This window comes from Dasypus novemcinctus, chromosome 4 (genome assembly GCF_030445035.2).
Source record: "Dasypus novemcinctus isolate mDasNov1 chromosome 4, mDasNov1.1.hap2, whole genome shotgun sequence".
Classification (NCBI taxonomy): domain Eukaryota; kingdom Metazoa; phylum Chordata; class Mammalia; order Cingulata; family Dasypodidae; genus Dasypus; species Dasypus novemcinctus.
The window spans coordinates 113,987,903-114,004,851 of record NC_080676.1 but is presented as its reverse complement, the minus strand read 5'-3'; the positions used below and the strand labels follow the sequence as shown (position 1 = coordinate 114,004,851).

At 39.7% G+C, this 16,949-nt stretch overlaps 1 protein-coding gene across 3 annotated transcripts in view; it reads left to right on the top strand.

Moving 5' to 3' along the window:
* The window catches only part of NSUN3 (NOP2/Sun RNA methyltransferase 3), a 95,452-nt gene that overhangs the window by 52,610 nt on the left and 25,893 nt on the right, over window positions 1-16,949 (top strand). For 2 of the 3 annotated variants that reach the window (XM_058296032.1, XM_058296031.1), the window contains exon 6: window positions 5,583-5,609. The exons of the other annotated variant lie outside the window; for it this stretch is intronic. In XM_058296032.1, the coding sequence (XP_058152015.1) occupies window positions 5,583-5,609 (27 nt within the window). The remainder of the gene's footprint in view (window positions 1-5,582; window positions 5,610-16,949) is intronic. 3 annotated transcript variants of the gene reach the window in all.

Genomic DNA, 16,949 nt, shown 5'->3' with positions numbered 1-16,949 from the left:
TGCAGATGTCTGTTTGTATACCTGCTCTTGATTCTTCAGAGTATATACCTAGTAATGGTATTGCCGGGTCACTTCAACTTCCTTAGGAACGGCCAAACAGACTTCCACAGTGGTTGTACTATTCTACATCACCACAAACAAGTTATTGGTTGAGAATTTTTGCATCTTCATTCAATAGAGAGGATGTCTGCAATTTTCTTTTCTTGTAGTATCTTTGTCTGGGATTTGATATTAGGGTGATATTGGCTTCATTCAATGTGTTGGGTAATTTTCTCTTCTCTTCAATTTTTTGGAAGAGTTTAAACAGGATTGGTGTTAATTTTTCTCAAAATGTTTGGTAGAATTCACCTGTGAAGCCATCTGGTCATGGACTTTGTTGGAAGATTTTTGATGATTTATTCAATCTCTTTACTTGTGATTTGGTTTGTTGAGTTCCCATATTTCTTGCAGAGCCAATTTAGGTTATTTGTGTGGGTAGCAGTTTGATATTGTTTATGAATTACTAAAATAGATATTGGATTATGTTTGTAAACTGGTCTATTCCTCTGGGCATGATTAAATAATGATTAAGGCTTTGATTGGGCCAGTCAGTAGGATGTTGAGTCCCTACCCCCTTGGTTGGTAGAGACTCACAAAGAAAAGACATGGCAGAGAACAGAGTTTGGAATTTCAATGCTGGATCCCAGGGAAGTAAGTACACAGAAAAGCAGATACATGAGGAAAGAGAGAAGGCTATGTTAGACACAGCAGAGGCCCTGGGAAGAGAGACAAGCCGTTTGCCTAAAAGTTTATAGCTGACCTTGTGGTTATAACAGAGCAGCTGAGTCCAGAGAGAAACAGGCCCTGGGAGAGAGATGAGACTTATCCCAGCCTATATCTGATACTGGAAATCGATAGGCAGAAAAGGAGAAATTTTGCCAACCTTTCACTTGCAGCTTATTTGCATCCCTTGGGTCTAAGATGAGTCTCCTAAAGACAGCATATGAGTGGCTTATGTTTTTAAATCCATTCTGTCAGCCTATGTATTTTGATTGGAGAGTTTCATCCATTAATAATCAATCTTATTACTTTAAATGCATTACTTACATCAGCAATTTTATCCTTTGGCTTTCATATGTCATATCTTATCTGTCTTTTTATTCTTTTAGATATATATATATATATATTTTAATTTATTTCTCCCCAGCCTCCCAGTTTTCTGCTCTGTGTCCATTCACTGTGTGTTCTTCTGTGACTGCTTCTATATTTATCAGCGGCACTGGGAATCTGTTTCTTTTTGTTGTGTCATCTTGCTGTGTCAACTCTCCATGTGTGTGGCACCATTCTTGGGCAGGCTGCACTTTCTTTCGTGCTGTGCGGCTCTCCTTACGGGGCGCACTCCTTGCACGTGGGGCTCCCCTATGTGGGGGGCACCCCTGCGTGGCACGGCACTCCTTGCATGCCTCAGCACTGTGCCTGGGCCAGCTCCACATGGGTCAAGGAGGCCCAGAATTTGAACCACAGACCTCCCATGTGGTAGGCAGATGCTCTATCCATTGGGCCATGTCTGCTTCCCTTTTTATTCTTTTAATTACCCTTTCTGATAGTCTTTACTTCTGTATTCTTTTCCAATCATCTCTATCCTGTCTTGTCTTTTCTTGCCACAGACTTTCTTTAGTGTTTCCAGCAGAACCAGATTCTTGTTTACAAACTCTCTTATTTCTGTTTATCTGTGAGTAGTTTAAACTCACAGTCATAATTGAAGGACAGTTTTGCTGGATAAAGGATTCTTGGCTGGCTGATTTTCTCTTTCAGTATCTTAATTATATCATACCACTGCCTTCTTGCCTCCATGGTTTCTGATCAGAAATCTACACTAAATCTTACTGGATATCTCTTGTATGAGATGGTTTGCTTGTCCCTTGCTGCTTTCAGAATGTTTTCTTTCTCTTTGGCATTTGACATTCTCTGTCATATGTGCCTTGGAGTAAGTCTATTTGGATTTATTCTGATTGGCATACACTGTACTTCTTGGACATGTATATTCCTGACTTTCATGAGAATCAGGAAATTTTCAGCCACTATTTCTTCAAATACTCTTTCTGCCCTTTTCTCCTTTAGTCTCCTTCTGTAACTCACATGACTTGTATGTTGGTAGACTTCATGCTATCATTCACCTCTCTGATACCCTGCTCAGTTTTTTCTATTCTTTTCTCTCTTCTCTTTTCATTTTCAGCTGTTCAGTTCTCTACATCATTGATTCTTTCATCTATGATTTCAAATCTGCTGTTGTATGCCTCTATTGTATTTTTGATCTCACCTATTGTGCCTTTCATTTCTATAAGCTTTGTTATTTTTCTGTTTAAGTTTTCAAATTCTTCTTTGTGCTCACCCAGTGTCTTCTTAATGTCTTTTATGTTTTTAGCCATGTTGTTCCTCAACTCCATGATTTGATTTAGGAGGTTTTCATGAACGTCACTGATTAGTTGTTTCAAATCTTATGTCTCGTCTAGAACTTTGATCTGTTCCTTTGCCTGAGCCATATCTTTCTTTTTCACAGTATGGTTTGTAATTTTTTTGCTGATATCTAGGCATTAGATTATAATGGTGAGTTTACTCTGATGGTCAGTTTGCCTAGGGATTTACTGCTGAGTAGCTCTGTGTTACCACTGTTCTTTGATTCTTGGTTCTACTTGTTCTAGGTCTTTAGGTTTGCCCCTGTTTATCTGCTCACATCAGCACTATGGACCTAGTAATGTGGTACAGACCAGTTTCCAAAGGCCTTGAGTGGGGGGATGTAAAGACTCCAGAATGCCTCTTACTTATTCATTTATTTTCCCCATTTTTGCATGCACTTTCCTGGTCTGCCAGCAGATGGCGATCCTTTTTTTTTTGTCATTTATTTTTTTTAATATTACATTAAAAAAATATGAGGTCCCATATACCCCCACCCCCCTTACCCCACTCCTCCCCCCATAACAACAAACTCCTTCATCATCATGAGACATTCATTGCATTTGGTGAATACATCTCTGAGCACCGCTCCACCCCATGATCAACTGTTCACATCATAGCCCACACTCTCCCACAGTCCACCCAGTGGGCCATGGGAGGACATACAATGTCCGGCAACTGTCCCTGCAGCACCACCCACGACAACTCCAAGTCCCGAAAACACCCCCACATCTCATCTCCTCCCCCTACCCCCCACCCCCAGCAGCCACCATGTCCACTTTCTCCACACCAATGCCACATTTTCTTCTATTACTAATCACAATAGTTCATGAATAGATTATCAGTAAGTCCACTCTAATCCATATCTATTCCTCCATCCTGTGGACCTTGGAATGGTTGTGTCCACTCCACATCTATATCAAGAGGGGGCTCAGATTCCACATGGATGCTGGATGCAGTTCTCCTGCTTTCAGTTGTAGGCACTCTCTGCCCCCCAGCATATTGGTTGACCCTCCTCACCTCCATGTTAGCTGAGTGGGGCTAAGTAGATGGTGCTCCTTGACAGCCTTTTCTACTGGGATCCCACACCCTAGGAAAGATTCACTGGAACTCCACCTGGACAGGTAGTGCAGAAGCAATGCAGGGTGGGCTATTCAGAGCCAAGCCTCCCAAATCAAACTTTCTCAGAAGCTGCTTTCTTCCCTTGGCCTGCTGCACCCTCCCTTTTCCCAGGGAGAAAATATGTTTCATCTCTACTTCCTTTTGCATCACCAGCAACCATTCTAGGTCTACAAGGAGGATATTTGAGAAGGCAAGTTATCTAGCTTCCTTCCGGCTCCCAGGCCAAACACTGTCGTGGCCCACCTGGTGTGGAAGTGTGTAACCCCTGGGATGCACCAGACCAAGTTCACTGGCCAAAATCTGAATCTGCCATAGGTTGTGTCCATTTCACTGTCCCCTTTTGGGGAAATGGGGCCCCACAACACCCTCAGTCTGTAACCTCTGGACAGGTGGACAGGGGCTGGAGGATCCACTGCTGTCTGCTTCTGAGGGTGGGGGAATGGGCAGCAGCACCTGTGATTGCAGCTTTATAAACAGGTTTTCCCCACTGAGACTCCTTTCTTTGCACCTCTCTCTTCTGGGTGGTGTTTAGCCTTTCCCTTGTTTCCTAAGCCCTAGAATAGTTTTCTGGTTTCTGCCTGTCCTCTAGCTATTTTTTTAGAAAAGAAGTAAGTCCTGTGCCTTTCTAATCTTTTACTTTCTTTTTAAACTTCAAATATTTCCATTAATTTAGTATATTGTCACTGTATGCTTAGTCATATGTTTGGAATCCAGAAAATAAAAGCAAATTACTTCTTTTTCTTCTTCTTCGCTTCCTCTTCATCCTGTTTCTTTAGTTTGGTAGCAGTAGTCAGAGGCTCTAGGATTAAAATCTGTAATTTGTGCAAAGTGCATACTTTTTTTTAACAAGAGCCTACAGATTAAAATATTCCACATTAAATGAAATTGTTAAAATATTTGAAATCATCCAAAGCTATAGTTTGTAGCTGTATAAAAATAAGCCAGCCATGATCCCCTTAGAAGAAAACTGTTGAATACTTGTCAAGAACTTAGCTGATCTGAGAGAGCTGATCTGGTAGATGTTAGAGTAACTAAGACAGCAAGCCAAAATGGAAGTTAACAGTCAAGGCTTTATTCACTTATTGCAACAGTATAAGCAAGAGGCTAACTTGGAAAAGGTGCCCACTCCCCTACTGTTCCATTTTTCCCCATGGAACAATACTGGGCAAGGGTCAGATGGATAACATAGACATGGGGAAGCATCTCATTGCCATGGGAATCCTGAGCAAAAGGTACCTACGGTTTTATAGACCCAGAGGCTGGGGATGGGGGTGTAGGGTATGAGAGCAAGGCTGGGACTAGAAAAGAACTAAGTCAGAATGAAGAAAAGTGTCTTCAAGGCTTCTTTTCCCTCAACCCAATGAGGAGGTCTCAGTAAAGGTACCTGAGGAAGTTCTCAGTTTGAGCCCCCAATATTGAGACCAATGAATGGAGGCATCTGAGCTAGGAATACAGATATGTATCAGAGCATGACTGGCTAGGAGACCAGCCTACATCCTTGACTTTGACTCCCTTCAGAGACTGCAATGCATTGACTGTGTGCCAAGTTTGATGTGTGGAGGATAGTTTCCTCCCCTGAAGCTTGCCAAGTGAAGCCTTTGTAATTGCCTATAGTCAGGTCTAAAAAATAACACATTGTTTTTTAGCCAGGAGTTGGACTCCTCAATTCTGACTATTTCCTTTGACTTCATATAATATTTGCAATAATAAGAATCATAGTGATATGTGATTTAATAATATCTTCTTCCATTTAATTTGTTATGAATATTTTAGTTATTAAATAGTTTGAAAACATGTTTTTGGCATGGTTACAGCATGTTAAATTCATTCATTCAAGAAGTTAGGAGTACCTAATAACCACTTCTCTTTTTTACTGGATCTAACTAATGTAAAAAATAGTTACAGAAACATAGCCTAACAAGAATTAAAATACCAGCGTTTTGAATGATCCATGCAAAAGCTTGAAAACTCCTTGGGAAAGGAGTTATAACATCTGATTTGTGATCTCTTTCTCTTCTAATTTCCAGGGGAACAATCACAGGGAAAGAAAGAAGGTAGGGTATCTAGTTTAATTTTTGCAAACATGTTGATGACTGATCTCCTTGGTAAATAGGCTAATGAGTTTGGCTAAGAGGAGAGATCTTATTTATGGTGTGCTTTCAGCAGAATGTCACTGGTAAGGATTGCCTATGGTAAACACAATTTGGAATCTGTGGATTTATGATGCATGGCTTTCTGGAGAATGTCAAAAAGTTTTCACTTACCTAGGATATAATGGGTTGGACTGTAGTTAAGAGTACAAATATAAGAACGTTCTTTCATGAACTGTAACAAATATACACTGCTAATACATGGTGTTAATAATAGGGTGGTTTGTGGGACAAATATACCAAATGTAAGATACTGGCTATAGTTAGCAGTATTTTGATGATGTTTTTTCATCGTTTGTAACAATTGATTCACAACAATGTAAGGTGGTGGGGTGATGTATGGGAATCCTGCATGGTATATGAAGCAGTTTGGTATTATTTATTAATTCCAAAAATAGATATTGGATTATGTTTGTCAACTGGTCTGTTCCTCTGGGTAAAGTGGACTCACGTTTCACTCTTACTTGGTTAAATTATGATTAAGGCTGTGATTGGGCTACATCAGTAGGAAAACATGAAGACATAGGAGTTAGTTGGCATTTTGAGTGGAGCCCCGGGAAGTAAATATACAGGAGAAGAACACAGAGAAGCAGATACTTAAGGAAAGAGAGAAAGCTCCTTTAGACATGGCAGAGGCCTGGGAAGAGAGATCATTTGCCTGATAGTTTACGCTGGCCTTGTGGATAGAGCAGAGCAGCTGAGCCTGGAGAGAAATAAGCTCCAGGAAGAGAGACAAGACTTATCCCAGCCTTCAACTGATATTGAAAGAAGCTGGGACCACAGAACCTTAAGAGGAAAAGGAGGCCTGAACCCTTGCAGACATCAGTAGCCATCTTGCTCCAACATGTGGCAACAGACTTTGGTAAGGGAAGTAACTTAGGCTTTATGACCTTGTGACTAGAAGTTTCTACCACAAATAAATACCCTTTATAAATGCCAACAGATTTCTAGTATTTTGCATCAGTACCCCTTTGGCTGACTAATACAGTTTGCATGATTGTTTTATAAACTTGCATCTTTGCTAATTAAAAACAAAAACAAAAAACCCACTCATCAAAAAACAAAACAAAACAAAATAACACCAAAGAAAGTGAAGAGACAGGCCACCAAGTCACAATGTGGGAAAAGACATTTATTACCATATCATGAAAAACTGAAGGATCTGATATTTTACCCTATTTGTAGCAAAAACTTAGGCTGCCAGTTTCATGGGAGCTGGCAGAAGACATGAAGCTTCCCTAATCTGAGACAATGGACTCTACTCATTTTAGTACTCAAAGCAATAGCAGTAGCCAAAGGCTCAGCATTTTTGCATTGGTTCTTTGAGTTCTAATTCCCACAAGGCAATGCGCAGAAAGCCAGATGACATGTGTACATCCAATGAGTTGATTACAAGAGAGGAGCCCTAAGCTTTAGTGAAACTGAAATTTTTATAACAAACTGTAAAGATGACTGACCTTTGCTACAAAGTGAGACATTTTCTTTATCTTCCAAAACTATAAGCAAACTTCCCCTTTGTTCCAAAGGGAGACTATTTCTTCCAAGGCTGTTTGCTGTACAAAAATCTGCAAAAAGTCTGAAACAAAGGGTAGTCAATATCTTTCTTTATTGCAGACATGTTGAAGTATAAGACCTATAGAGAATTGTCTCCCAATACACCCATAACTGACAAGTGTGCATATATATACACACACAGACTTCCTACAAATCAATAAGAAAAATATGGACAAAAGACTTTAACACACTCTTTGAAAAAAAAATGGTGCAAATGGTCAATAAACATAGGAAAATCTGCTCAACCTCATTTAAAATCAGGGAGATACAAATTAATACCACAATGAGACAGAACAATGGTAATTCTCATAGATTGCTTGTAGGAATGTAAGCTTGTACAACCAAATGAGAAAATCATTTGCAATTATCTGGTCAAGTTGAATAGGTGTCTGTCTTACATGTGACATAACCATTTTGCTCTTACGCATTTATTCTAGATAAACCCATGCATATAATAGTGTAAATGTTCATGGTAGAATTGTTTATAATAGCTAAAAATGGAAACAATCAAAATGTCTATCAATATAGAATGGAAAAAATGTGATGTTGTAAAGCAGGAATGCTACAGAGTAAGAGTAAATAACTATAGCCACAAGAACAGTATTACAAGCATCATGTTGAGCAAAATAAACAAGATACAAAGATATACATAAAACATCATAATATATGAAATTCAAAATAGGCAAAATATATAGAGAATATAAATGAGAAGAACACAGGAATTTCAAGAGGTTAGTAGTGTTCTGTTTCTTGATCTCGGTGGTGATTACATGAGTGCTTGCTTTACAAATTGTATATTATTCTCCTGTGGTTTATACATTTTTATGTATATATTTATATAATATATAATAATATATAATGTATGATATTTAACATAAAAACTTAAAAGAGGGAAACGGACTTTGGCCCAGTGGTTAGGGCGTCCGTCTACCATATGGGAGGTCCGCGGTTCAAACCCCGGGCCTCCTTGACCCGTGTGGAGCTGGCCATGTGCAGTGCTGATGCGCGCAAGGAGTGCCGTGCCACGCAAGGGTGTCCCCCGCGTGCGGGAGCCCCACGTGCAAGGAGTGCACCCGTGAGGAAAGCCGCCCAGCGTGAAAAGAAAGTGCAGCCTGTCCAGGAATGGCGCCGCCCACACTTCCCGTGCCCGTGCCGCTGACGACAACAGAAGCGGACAAAGAAACAAGACGCAGCAAATAGACACCAAGAACAGACAACCAGGGGAGGGGGGGAAATTAAATAAATAAATAAATCTTTAAAAAAAAAAAAAAACTTAAAAGAATAGGAAGAATAAGAGATAAATACTTAAGCCCAGATTTTTCTGGCTATTGTTTTTTATTTAGTGTCCCCTACTTGCCTTTGTATACACTATATTCCTGTCACATTGAACTATATGCAATTTTGTCAACATGCTATGTTCTTTCATGCCTCTTTTGCCTGCATGATTCTCTCTCTTTGTATTACATTTCCCTGCCTTTCTTGGTTGGATAATGACGACTCATGGCCCAAGATCCAGTTCAAAGTCTCATACAGTGATATATAAGTATAACTTTATGTTTTTTGAGATAATCAATTTAATACTATGTACCAAGAGCCTTAATATGCCCATACCTGAGTAGTTTAACCCATGATAATGTATTCTATGGATATAATAAGATACTTGTCCTTTCACTTTCTTTGGTGTTATTTTGTTTATTTTGTCATTTTACTTTTCTCTTGATGCTTTCAGAATTATCTCTTTTTCTCTAACATTTGACATTCTGAATAGTAGGTTTCCTGGAGTAGGTCTATTCAGATTTATTCTGTTTGGTGTGTGTTGTCCCTCTTGGATATTGATATTTCTTTCTTTCATAATGGTAAGGAAATAGTCCCTCAAATATTCTTTCTGCCCCCTTCCCATTCTTTTCTCCTTCAGGGACACCTTTAATGTTTATCTTTATTCATTTCACACTGTCATTCAATATCCTGTGACCCTGTTCAATTTTTTCCGTTCTCTTTTCTTTCCGTTCTTCTGTCTTTACAAGTTTAGATGCTCTATCTTCCAATTCACTTATTGATTCCTCAGCCAATTCTAATCTGCTGATATATGCCTCTACTGTTTTTTAATGTCATGCACTGGGTCTACCATTCCCATAAGTTCTGTTACTTTTCTTTGCAAGCTTTCAGATTGTTCTTTGTGTTCATCCAGTGTCTTCTTAATATCCTTTATCTCTTTAGCCATATTTCCCTTTCACTCCTTGATTTGATTTAGGAGATTTGTGTGAACATCACTGATTAGTTGTTTTAAATCCTGTGTCTTGTCAGAAGTTTCAACTTGTTACTTTGGCTGGGCTTATCTCTGTATCTTCCTGTTTCTTAGTATGTCGTGTAATTTTCTGTTGTTGTCTAAACATCTGATTGTGTTAATGAATGTACTCTAATGGTCAGTTTCTCTCCCTTGCCAAGCAGTTTTGTTTCACGGCTCTTCTTTGATTTTTGGTTCAATTTATTCTAAAACTTTAAAAATCACCCTGTTTAAGCTATTAAAACAGGGGCATCGAACCTCTACTGGGGTTCAGACCAGATCCAAGAGAGCCTTGGTATATGGACAAGAAAGACTCCAGAAAGTCTTTTTTTCCTTCACTTTCTAGACCTGCTAGCAAATGATACTCTTTGGTGAGCCTTTCCACAGAGGAGTTACTTTCAATCTCTTTTGGCTTGTGTTTCTGAGCTGATTAGAGCCACAATTCAAAGCAGGGCACTGCTGCTTTAATTTACTGAATAGAAATCACACTCAGCCCTCTGCCACATCCTCGCTTTTCCCAGTGAGGAATATGTCCATTCCCCTCTCAATTTGCCACCATCAGCCACTGGTTTTTTTTTTACCAAGGCAGTTCACCTCAAGCGTGGGGTATGGGTGCTGCTCCTAGCCACAGGGGTGAGTAACTTTTCTCTTTGTCCCTCTTTTCCACTCACTCCTGGATGATGTGCATGGCAGTCTCCTGTGTGCAGATCCCCAAAGCAGTTCTGTTGAACAGTTTCTGCCTCTCCTCCACTGCTTTTGCAAGAGAGCTGAGCCCTGCCTATCTACTCTGATGCCATCTTCCCAGGTCCCTCAGGTTATTACATTTTATGTACCTCATTGTTTCTGTTAATTTCCCTGTACAATTTTTGGGTCCTGATGAAAAAAATAATTCTATACTCCAAATAATCTCTTTTCTGGAGATTATTACTTTATTTTATTTTATTATATCCCTTCCCCCCCCCCCCCCCCCGCAGCTTGCTTACTGCCTGCTTTCTATGTCCACTTGCTGTGAATTCTTCTATTTTTTAAATTTTTAAAATTTATTCCCTCCCCCCCCTTGTACCTTGCTTGTTGTCTGCTCTCTGTATCCATTTACTGCACACTTCTTCTGTGTTGTTGTTTTTTTTAACTTGTCTCCCTTTATTGCATCACCTTGCTGAGTTGGCTCTCTGCAGTGCTTGTGGGCTGGTGGCATTCCCGGGCACTTGTGGGCCGGTGACTCTCCGTGGTGTTCGGGCAAGACTGCCTTCACAAGGAGGCCCCAGGATGCAAACCCATGGCCTCTAATATGGTGGACGGGAGCCCAACTGATTGAGCCACAGCTGCTTCCCTGGAAATTATTTAGTTCCACATTTATGTTCATATGCTTGAAATTGATTTTTACTTAACTGTGTGAGGTAGGAATCTATTTTATTTTCCTTCTCCTCCTCCTCCTCCTCCTGTCCTTCTCTCTTTCCTCTCTCTCCATCCTTCTCCATCCCTTGCTGCCTCCCACTCCCTCCCTCCCTCTTGCTCTCTCTCTTACTTTCTCTATCTCTCTGTCTCTCCTCCCCTCTCTCTCTCTCTCTCACTCTCTCTCTCTCTCTCTGGCATATGCATATCCAATTGTGCCAATAGCATTTATTGAAAATTCTGTCTTTTCCCTGGTATTCTCTAATGTTACTCTGGTCATAAATAAGATGTCCACCTTAGCTTGGATCTCATTTTTCTTCTGTTTCATTGGTTCCTAAGCTACTTCTCCATTATCTTAATAATTATAATCTTAATATCATAATATACAAGGACAAGTCTTCTCATGGTGTTTTGTTTGTTTGTTTTGTCAAGAGCATCTTGACTGCTTTTGACCCCTTTTCATTTCTGTATACCTCTTATGAACTGTCCAGTATCATGAAAACTTTGTTATTTTTATTGGAATTGTACTAAATTTATCAATCAACTTGAAGTATTTTGACCAATTTGTAGTATTTTACAAGATTTGCAAGTGTATTAAGTGTAAATATGTCTGTAGATTCTTTTGCATTTCAATAAGCATCATAACTCTGAAAATAACAAGTTTTGATTCTTATTTGTCAAAAGAACTGCTACTGCAAATCGAAAGAAGAGAGCTTTAACTACAGTACAACAGTTTGCAAATTGGGCAAGACCAAGTAAAAGCAGGTGTTCCAAAGCAGCCAGGGGCACTGGGAATTTATAGTCCAAAAAAAAAAGAGGGGAAATGGTGGTTGTCAGGCAAGTTCTGTTCTAATGGTTTATTGGAATATTGAGGTGGAAGGAAACTTGTCTGAAAATGGTTAATCAGAACTTAGGCCTCTTTTTCTTGTCTTATTTCCTGTAAGACTCATTCTCCAAGCTATGCACTCCTGAAATCTGAACATGACAGCATAAGGTGTCCACATTATTTGCCTCCTTTGCCAGGAGCCATTTTGTAACCCAGGTCCTAAAGGTTAGTTTAGAGTTCCTTTAACGTATCTTCTTTTTCATCAAGATCTTTTGTAGAAAGCATTCCTGATGCAGATTGATTTTGTGCTTTCCAACAATGCTGTCCCACAGTGCCTGTGCATCCATATAGCTGGAAAGGTCCAGTGTCATGTGCCATAAAAGAGAGACTATGTTGTGGAACTCTAGCCAATTGCAGCAAGCTGGGAAAATGAATTCTGTCAAAGGCCAGCAACTTGATGAAAAATATAAAAGGAATATTATTTGGGGCAACAATATTTTGTGGTAAGCAAAAGTTGTTATTAGAGGTTTTGTCTTGTAAGGGATCATAAGCACATGCCTCGAGATCTAAAGCTTGATTTACCAACATGATTTTAAAGGAGAGATATTGAACCATAGTCATTGTTCTGTTACTAAAACAATGAATTAAAGATGCTGTGATAATTATAAGGAGGAAAAAGATTGACAGTATTCAAAATATGCCTCTAATCTAGTCTCCCCAATATCCAATATTTAACCACCTAAATAAACCATAAGCCCTGGGAATCTCTAGTTTTTGAAGTATCTGAATCTTTTCTTTGATTTCCTTAATATTTTATTCAATTTAGACACATTGATTTACATAAAAGCATTGTTCCCCTAAGAGGGCATATGTCCTTCCTTAAAGGGCTGTGAAATATTGACTATTCTACAGTTTTGTAGGCCAACCTTCCCTAGGCTATCTGTGTCAAGTAAATTGTAAGTTTTCTAATGCTTTGATGGTAATACTAAAGGTGTACTCAATAGTTTTGGACACGTTTTGGATAATTTTCTCAAATTGAGTAACTCCATGAAACTAAAATATAGTTCTCAGATATTTCCAGTCAATATCAGGTCTTTCAGTTAATGGGCTATATTCTAAAGTGTTTTGCTTAGGTCTAAAATGGTTTTTGAGTTGATAAATGAAAGATTCTAGCTCGGTACATATATATATTTTTAAAGATTTATTTATTTGTCCTCCCCCCTGCTATTTTTGCACTCACTGGCTGCTTTCTGTGTCCATTTGCTGTGTGTTCTTCTGTGTCTGCTTTTCTTCTCTTTATGCAGCACTGAGGACTGGTCCTGGGACCTTCCAGAGTGGGAGAGAGGCATGCAATCTCTTGCACCACCTCAGCTCCCTGGTCTGCTACATATCTTACTGTCTCTCCTCTGTTTTTCTTTTTCTTGCATCATCTTGCTGTGTCAGCTCTCCACCCGGGCCAGCACTCTGTGTGGTCCAGCATACCTGCATGGGCCAGCACTCTTGTGAAGGCCAGCACTCTTGTGCAGGCCAGCACTCCACAAGGGCCAGCTCTCTGCTTGGGCCAGCTCACTCTGTGGGCCAGCTTACCTTCACCAGGAGGCCTGGGGAATCAAATCCTGGACCTCTTATATGGTAGATGGGAGCCCAGTCACTGAGCCACATCCGCTTCCCTTGGCTACATATTTTGTTTCTAATTGGTCCCTCTTCTCTAGATCAGGGATTCGGGCTTTTACTGTGCAAGTTCCACTCCAGCCTGGTTTTAAGGCTATCATATGTGTTCTTTCCATATAAAAATAAATAGCTTATCCTGGCCAAACTGAGAGTTAAAGTACTACCCATATTCCAGGGGTTTTGTTTGTGCTTCTCTTGACCTCCAGATATGGAGGAGTTTGCATCTTTATAGGCAAAGTCTGTAAAGTCTTTATAGGCAAAGTCTAGTGAAGTATGAACAATGGATGTTGTGGTGTAGTTGTGTGAATAGTTATAAATGAGTGAAGTACTGTTAGGGACTTGTGTCCAAGCAAGGCCAGATAATTGGTCTAGATAAATAGATAGTATGATTACCAGAGTTATAGACAAGGACAATACAGATATTCCAACATCCTGAAAAGTTTCCAGTGGTAGAAAAGTCCATTTCATTTAACTTTGAAGTCGTAAGTGTCAGGTACATCATCATCAGAGCCCTGTTTGATTATCGTGTCATTGTAGAGAGGATAACATTTGCCTTCTTCTTGGTTGTACCAAAGGGTCTGATTGCAGAGGTTGCTGGGATACTATTTAGATAAGGTCCACTGCAATTATCATTGTTTATGCAAAGAGAGAAATTCTTTATAATCTAGGCATTTGTGCTGTGGAGGCTATCTTTCCTTCAAGAGTAAGATAAGTCCAACAAGGTGGCCATTTCTGATATTTACCTCTTGAGTGCCCATTCTTTTTGTCCCATATTTGGTCTGTGCAAAATAAGCCCTTTTTTGTCTATCCAGGTCTGAATGTCTATGGGTATGGCCAATAACTAGGGTCCTTCTGTGGAGTCTAACTTAGTGAGACTTAGCAATCTGCATGTAGATCATTGCCCAGGTTGGCAGTCCTTTGTATGGCTGGTGAAAAAAAGAGCTAATGACAAGGGACCAGGCAGAAAAGGAAAGGAGAATGAGAAGGTGAAAAAAAAAAAAGCCTGTTTCTTGATCGATTAGTCTTGGGGAAAGCTATCCACATCAGTTTTTGTATATTTCTGGGTGATCTGAAACTCTCTTTTAGGGTGAGTTTGAAGTCACCAGTGATTGTACTGTTCCGTTCATTAGATGGTGCTCATTTTAGTTGAGCTAGGTATATCTTACAGCCAAGAACAACTTTAGCAGCACATCGGTTGGGGAGGAGGACCTGTTAAGGTCCTTTCTATCAAGATTCGGAAAAGTTTTTTAACTGATAAATTTTCCAGATCACAAATTCTTCAGGATGCAAATTTTGGGGGTCTTTTGGAGTCAGGCGATGTCTCCTTCAAAAGCTTCAACATGTGAAGCAAGCACAAGAGTAGTTCATTAGTGCCTCACAAAATTTAAATAGGTATTGTTGAGTAAATATTAGGGTCTATAAATAATATGTGAAGTAATAAAGGCTTTCAAGTAATAATTTCATGTGGTGTGTGTTTACGTTTTCTGAATGGGATTGAGTGAAGTTCGAGCTAGACTAGTGAAGTATTTTAGGCTAGGGTAATTCTAGAGAATCACTAAGTTTGGCCAATGGTTGTTTGATTATGCTCTTGGTGCTTTCCACCATGCCAGAAGATTGGGGGTGGTATGGACAGTGCAACCTTTGATATACAGAGAAAGCTCTGTATATTTCTTTATCATGTAAAATGAGTGTCTAAGTTGCTATGACGTTTGGTGGGGGCACTCCAAGTTGGAATGATGTTTTCAGGTAGTTTCTTGGCTACAAAAGAGGCAGTAGCACATCTACAATGGAAGGTTTCTACCCAGTGAGAGAACATATAGCACATATTTATATTCGTGAGAAGGGGAAATCTGGATAAAGTCCATTTGCCAGATAACATTGTCCCAGAAGGTAAAGGGAAATGTCCCATAGGAATATTTGACAGCTTTCCTGGTTTGTATTGTTGATATATTTGCCAAGAAGTATAGACCTGGCAAGTGGTCTTACAAAAGCATTCCCACCAGTATTTTCCCATTATTTCTATCATTTTGGCTGTTCTGAGTTGAGTAAATGAAGTGCTCAGAACATTGATATTTTTAGGGTATCTGGTAACACTGGATGACTATTAGGTCCTATCCAAGTGTTTTATTAGTGTCTAATTTACAACGTGATTCCTTCCATAGGCCCTTCTCATTATGAGCTGCCAATTCTTGCAAGGGAGGCTTGATGCAGCCTACCGAGCTCAACTAGTTTTTATGAGAGAGCTTGGGCTGCCACTTTATTTATTTATTTATTTATTTATTTATTTATTGACTTTGTAATAATATTACATTAAAAATATATATATATATATGAGGTTCCCTTCAACCCCACCACCCCCACCCCATCTCTCCCCCCCCAGCAACACTCACTCCCATCATCATGACACATCCATTGCATTTGGCAAGTACATCTTTGGGCACCTCTGCACCTCATGGTCAATGGTCCACATCATGGCCCATACTCTCCACTTTAGCAGCGGGATCAGCCAGTTATTTCCCTTGCTTTCCATCTGAATTGAGGGTGTGAGCTTTAGCTTTGATAACTTCAATAGCCTTGAGCAAAAGAGCTTCTAATAGGTTAGCGACATGATTTTTCCTAATGCAGTTCCAGAGAAGGTAAGGAACCCTCTGTGTTTCTAGAGCAAACCAAAATCCTGTGCTCCATCAGAGGTAAATCTGCTATCAGTGTAAATGTTTGTTTTTCAAACCTTTATCTATTTGACAACCTTGAGTAAGGGCTCTTAATTGTGCCTGTTGGGCAGGAGTTTCTTTAGGAAGGGAACTGCTCTCAAGAACCTCTGTTAAGGTAGTTACTACATATCCAGCTTCGACATCTGTTATCTGGGGCTTCAGTTTTTAAATATGACCCATCAGTAAATAGGATTAGGTCTGGGTTGTCTTTTGGGATTTTCTTACCTCGTCATAATAGAGTGCTCTTTCATCAGTAAGTGGGAGCAGAGTGGTAGGATTTAGGGTGTAGGTTTTATTAATGCATATGGAGAAGAGAGAGGAGAGCATAGGTTCAAAAGCAGAGATGTTGAGTTAGCGCAGAACTAAGCAAGGATTCTACAGCCTGAGGAACAAAAAGTTCAAGTTGGATCTACTGTATCTGCCATTGTTGTAGAATTTGATACTAGGTTCAATTATTTGCATATAGAAAGGCCAGGACTCAGGAATGATTTTGAGAAGGAAAAATGATTTATTGACGGCCGGCCGGACTCAGGAGCTTTCTGTTGCAAACCCGAGCCCGTAACAAGATTTCTGAGTCCCTTTTATACAGAGAGGAAAGGCCAAATGGTTCTTTTGTTTCAGTTCTCAATAGGCTTGAACTAGCATATATCTTCCACATCCTAGGTAAGCTTTTAGCATGGACTTTATATATTCTAGATAAGCTTTTAGCACATTTGGTTTGCATTTTCCCTGAATATTTAAAGTTTATAGAGTTTGCATTGATAAACTGTTTCCTGAGACTGGAGTCGTTGCCATGGTTACGAAGG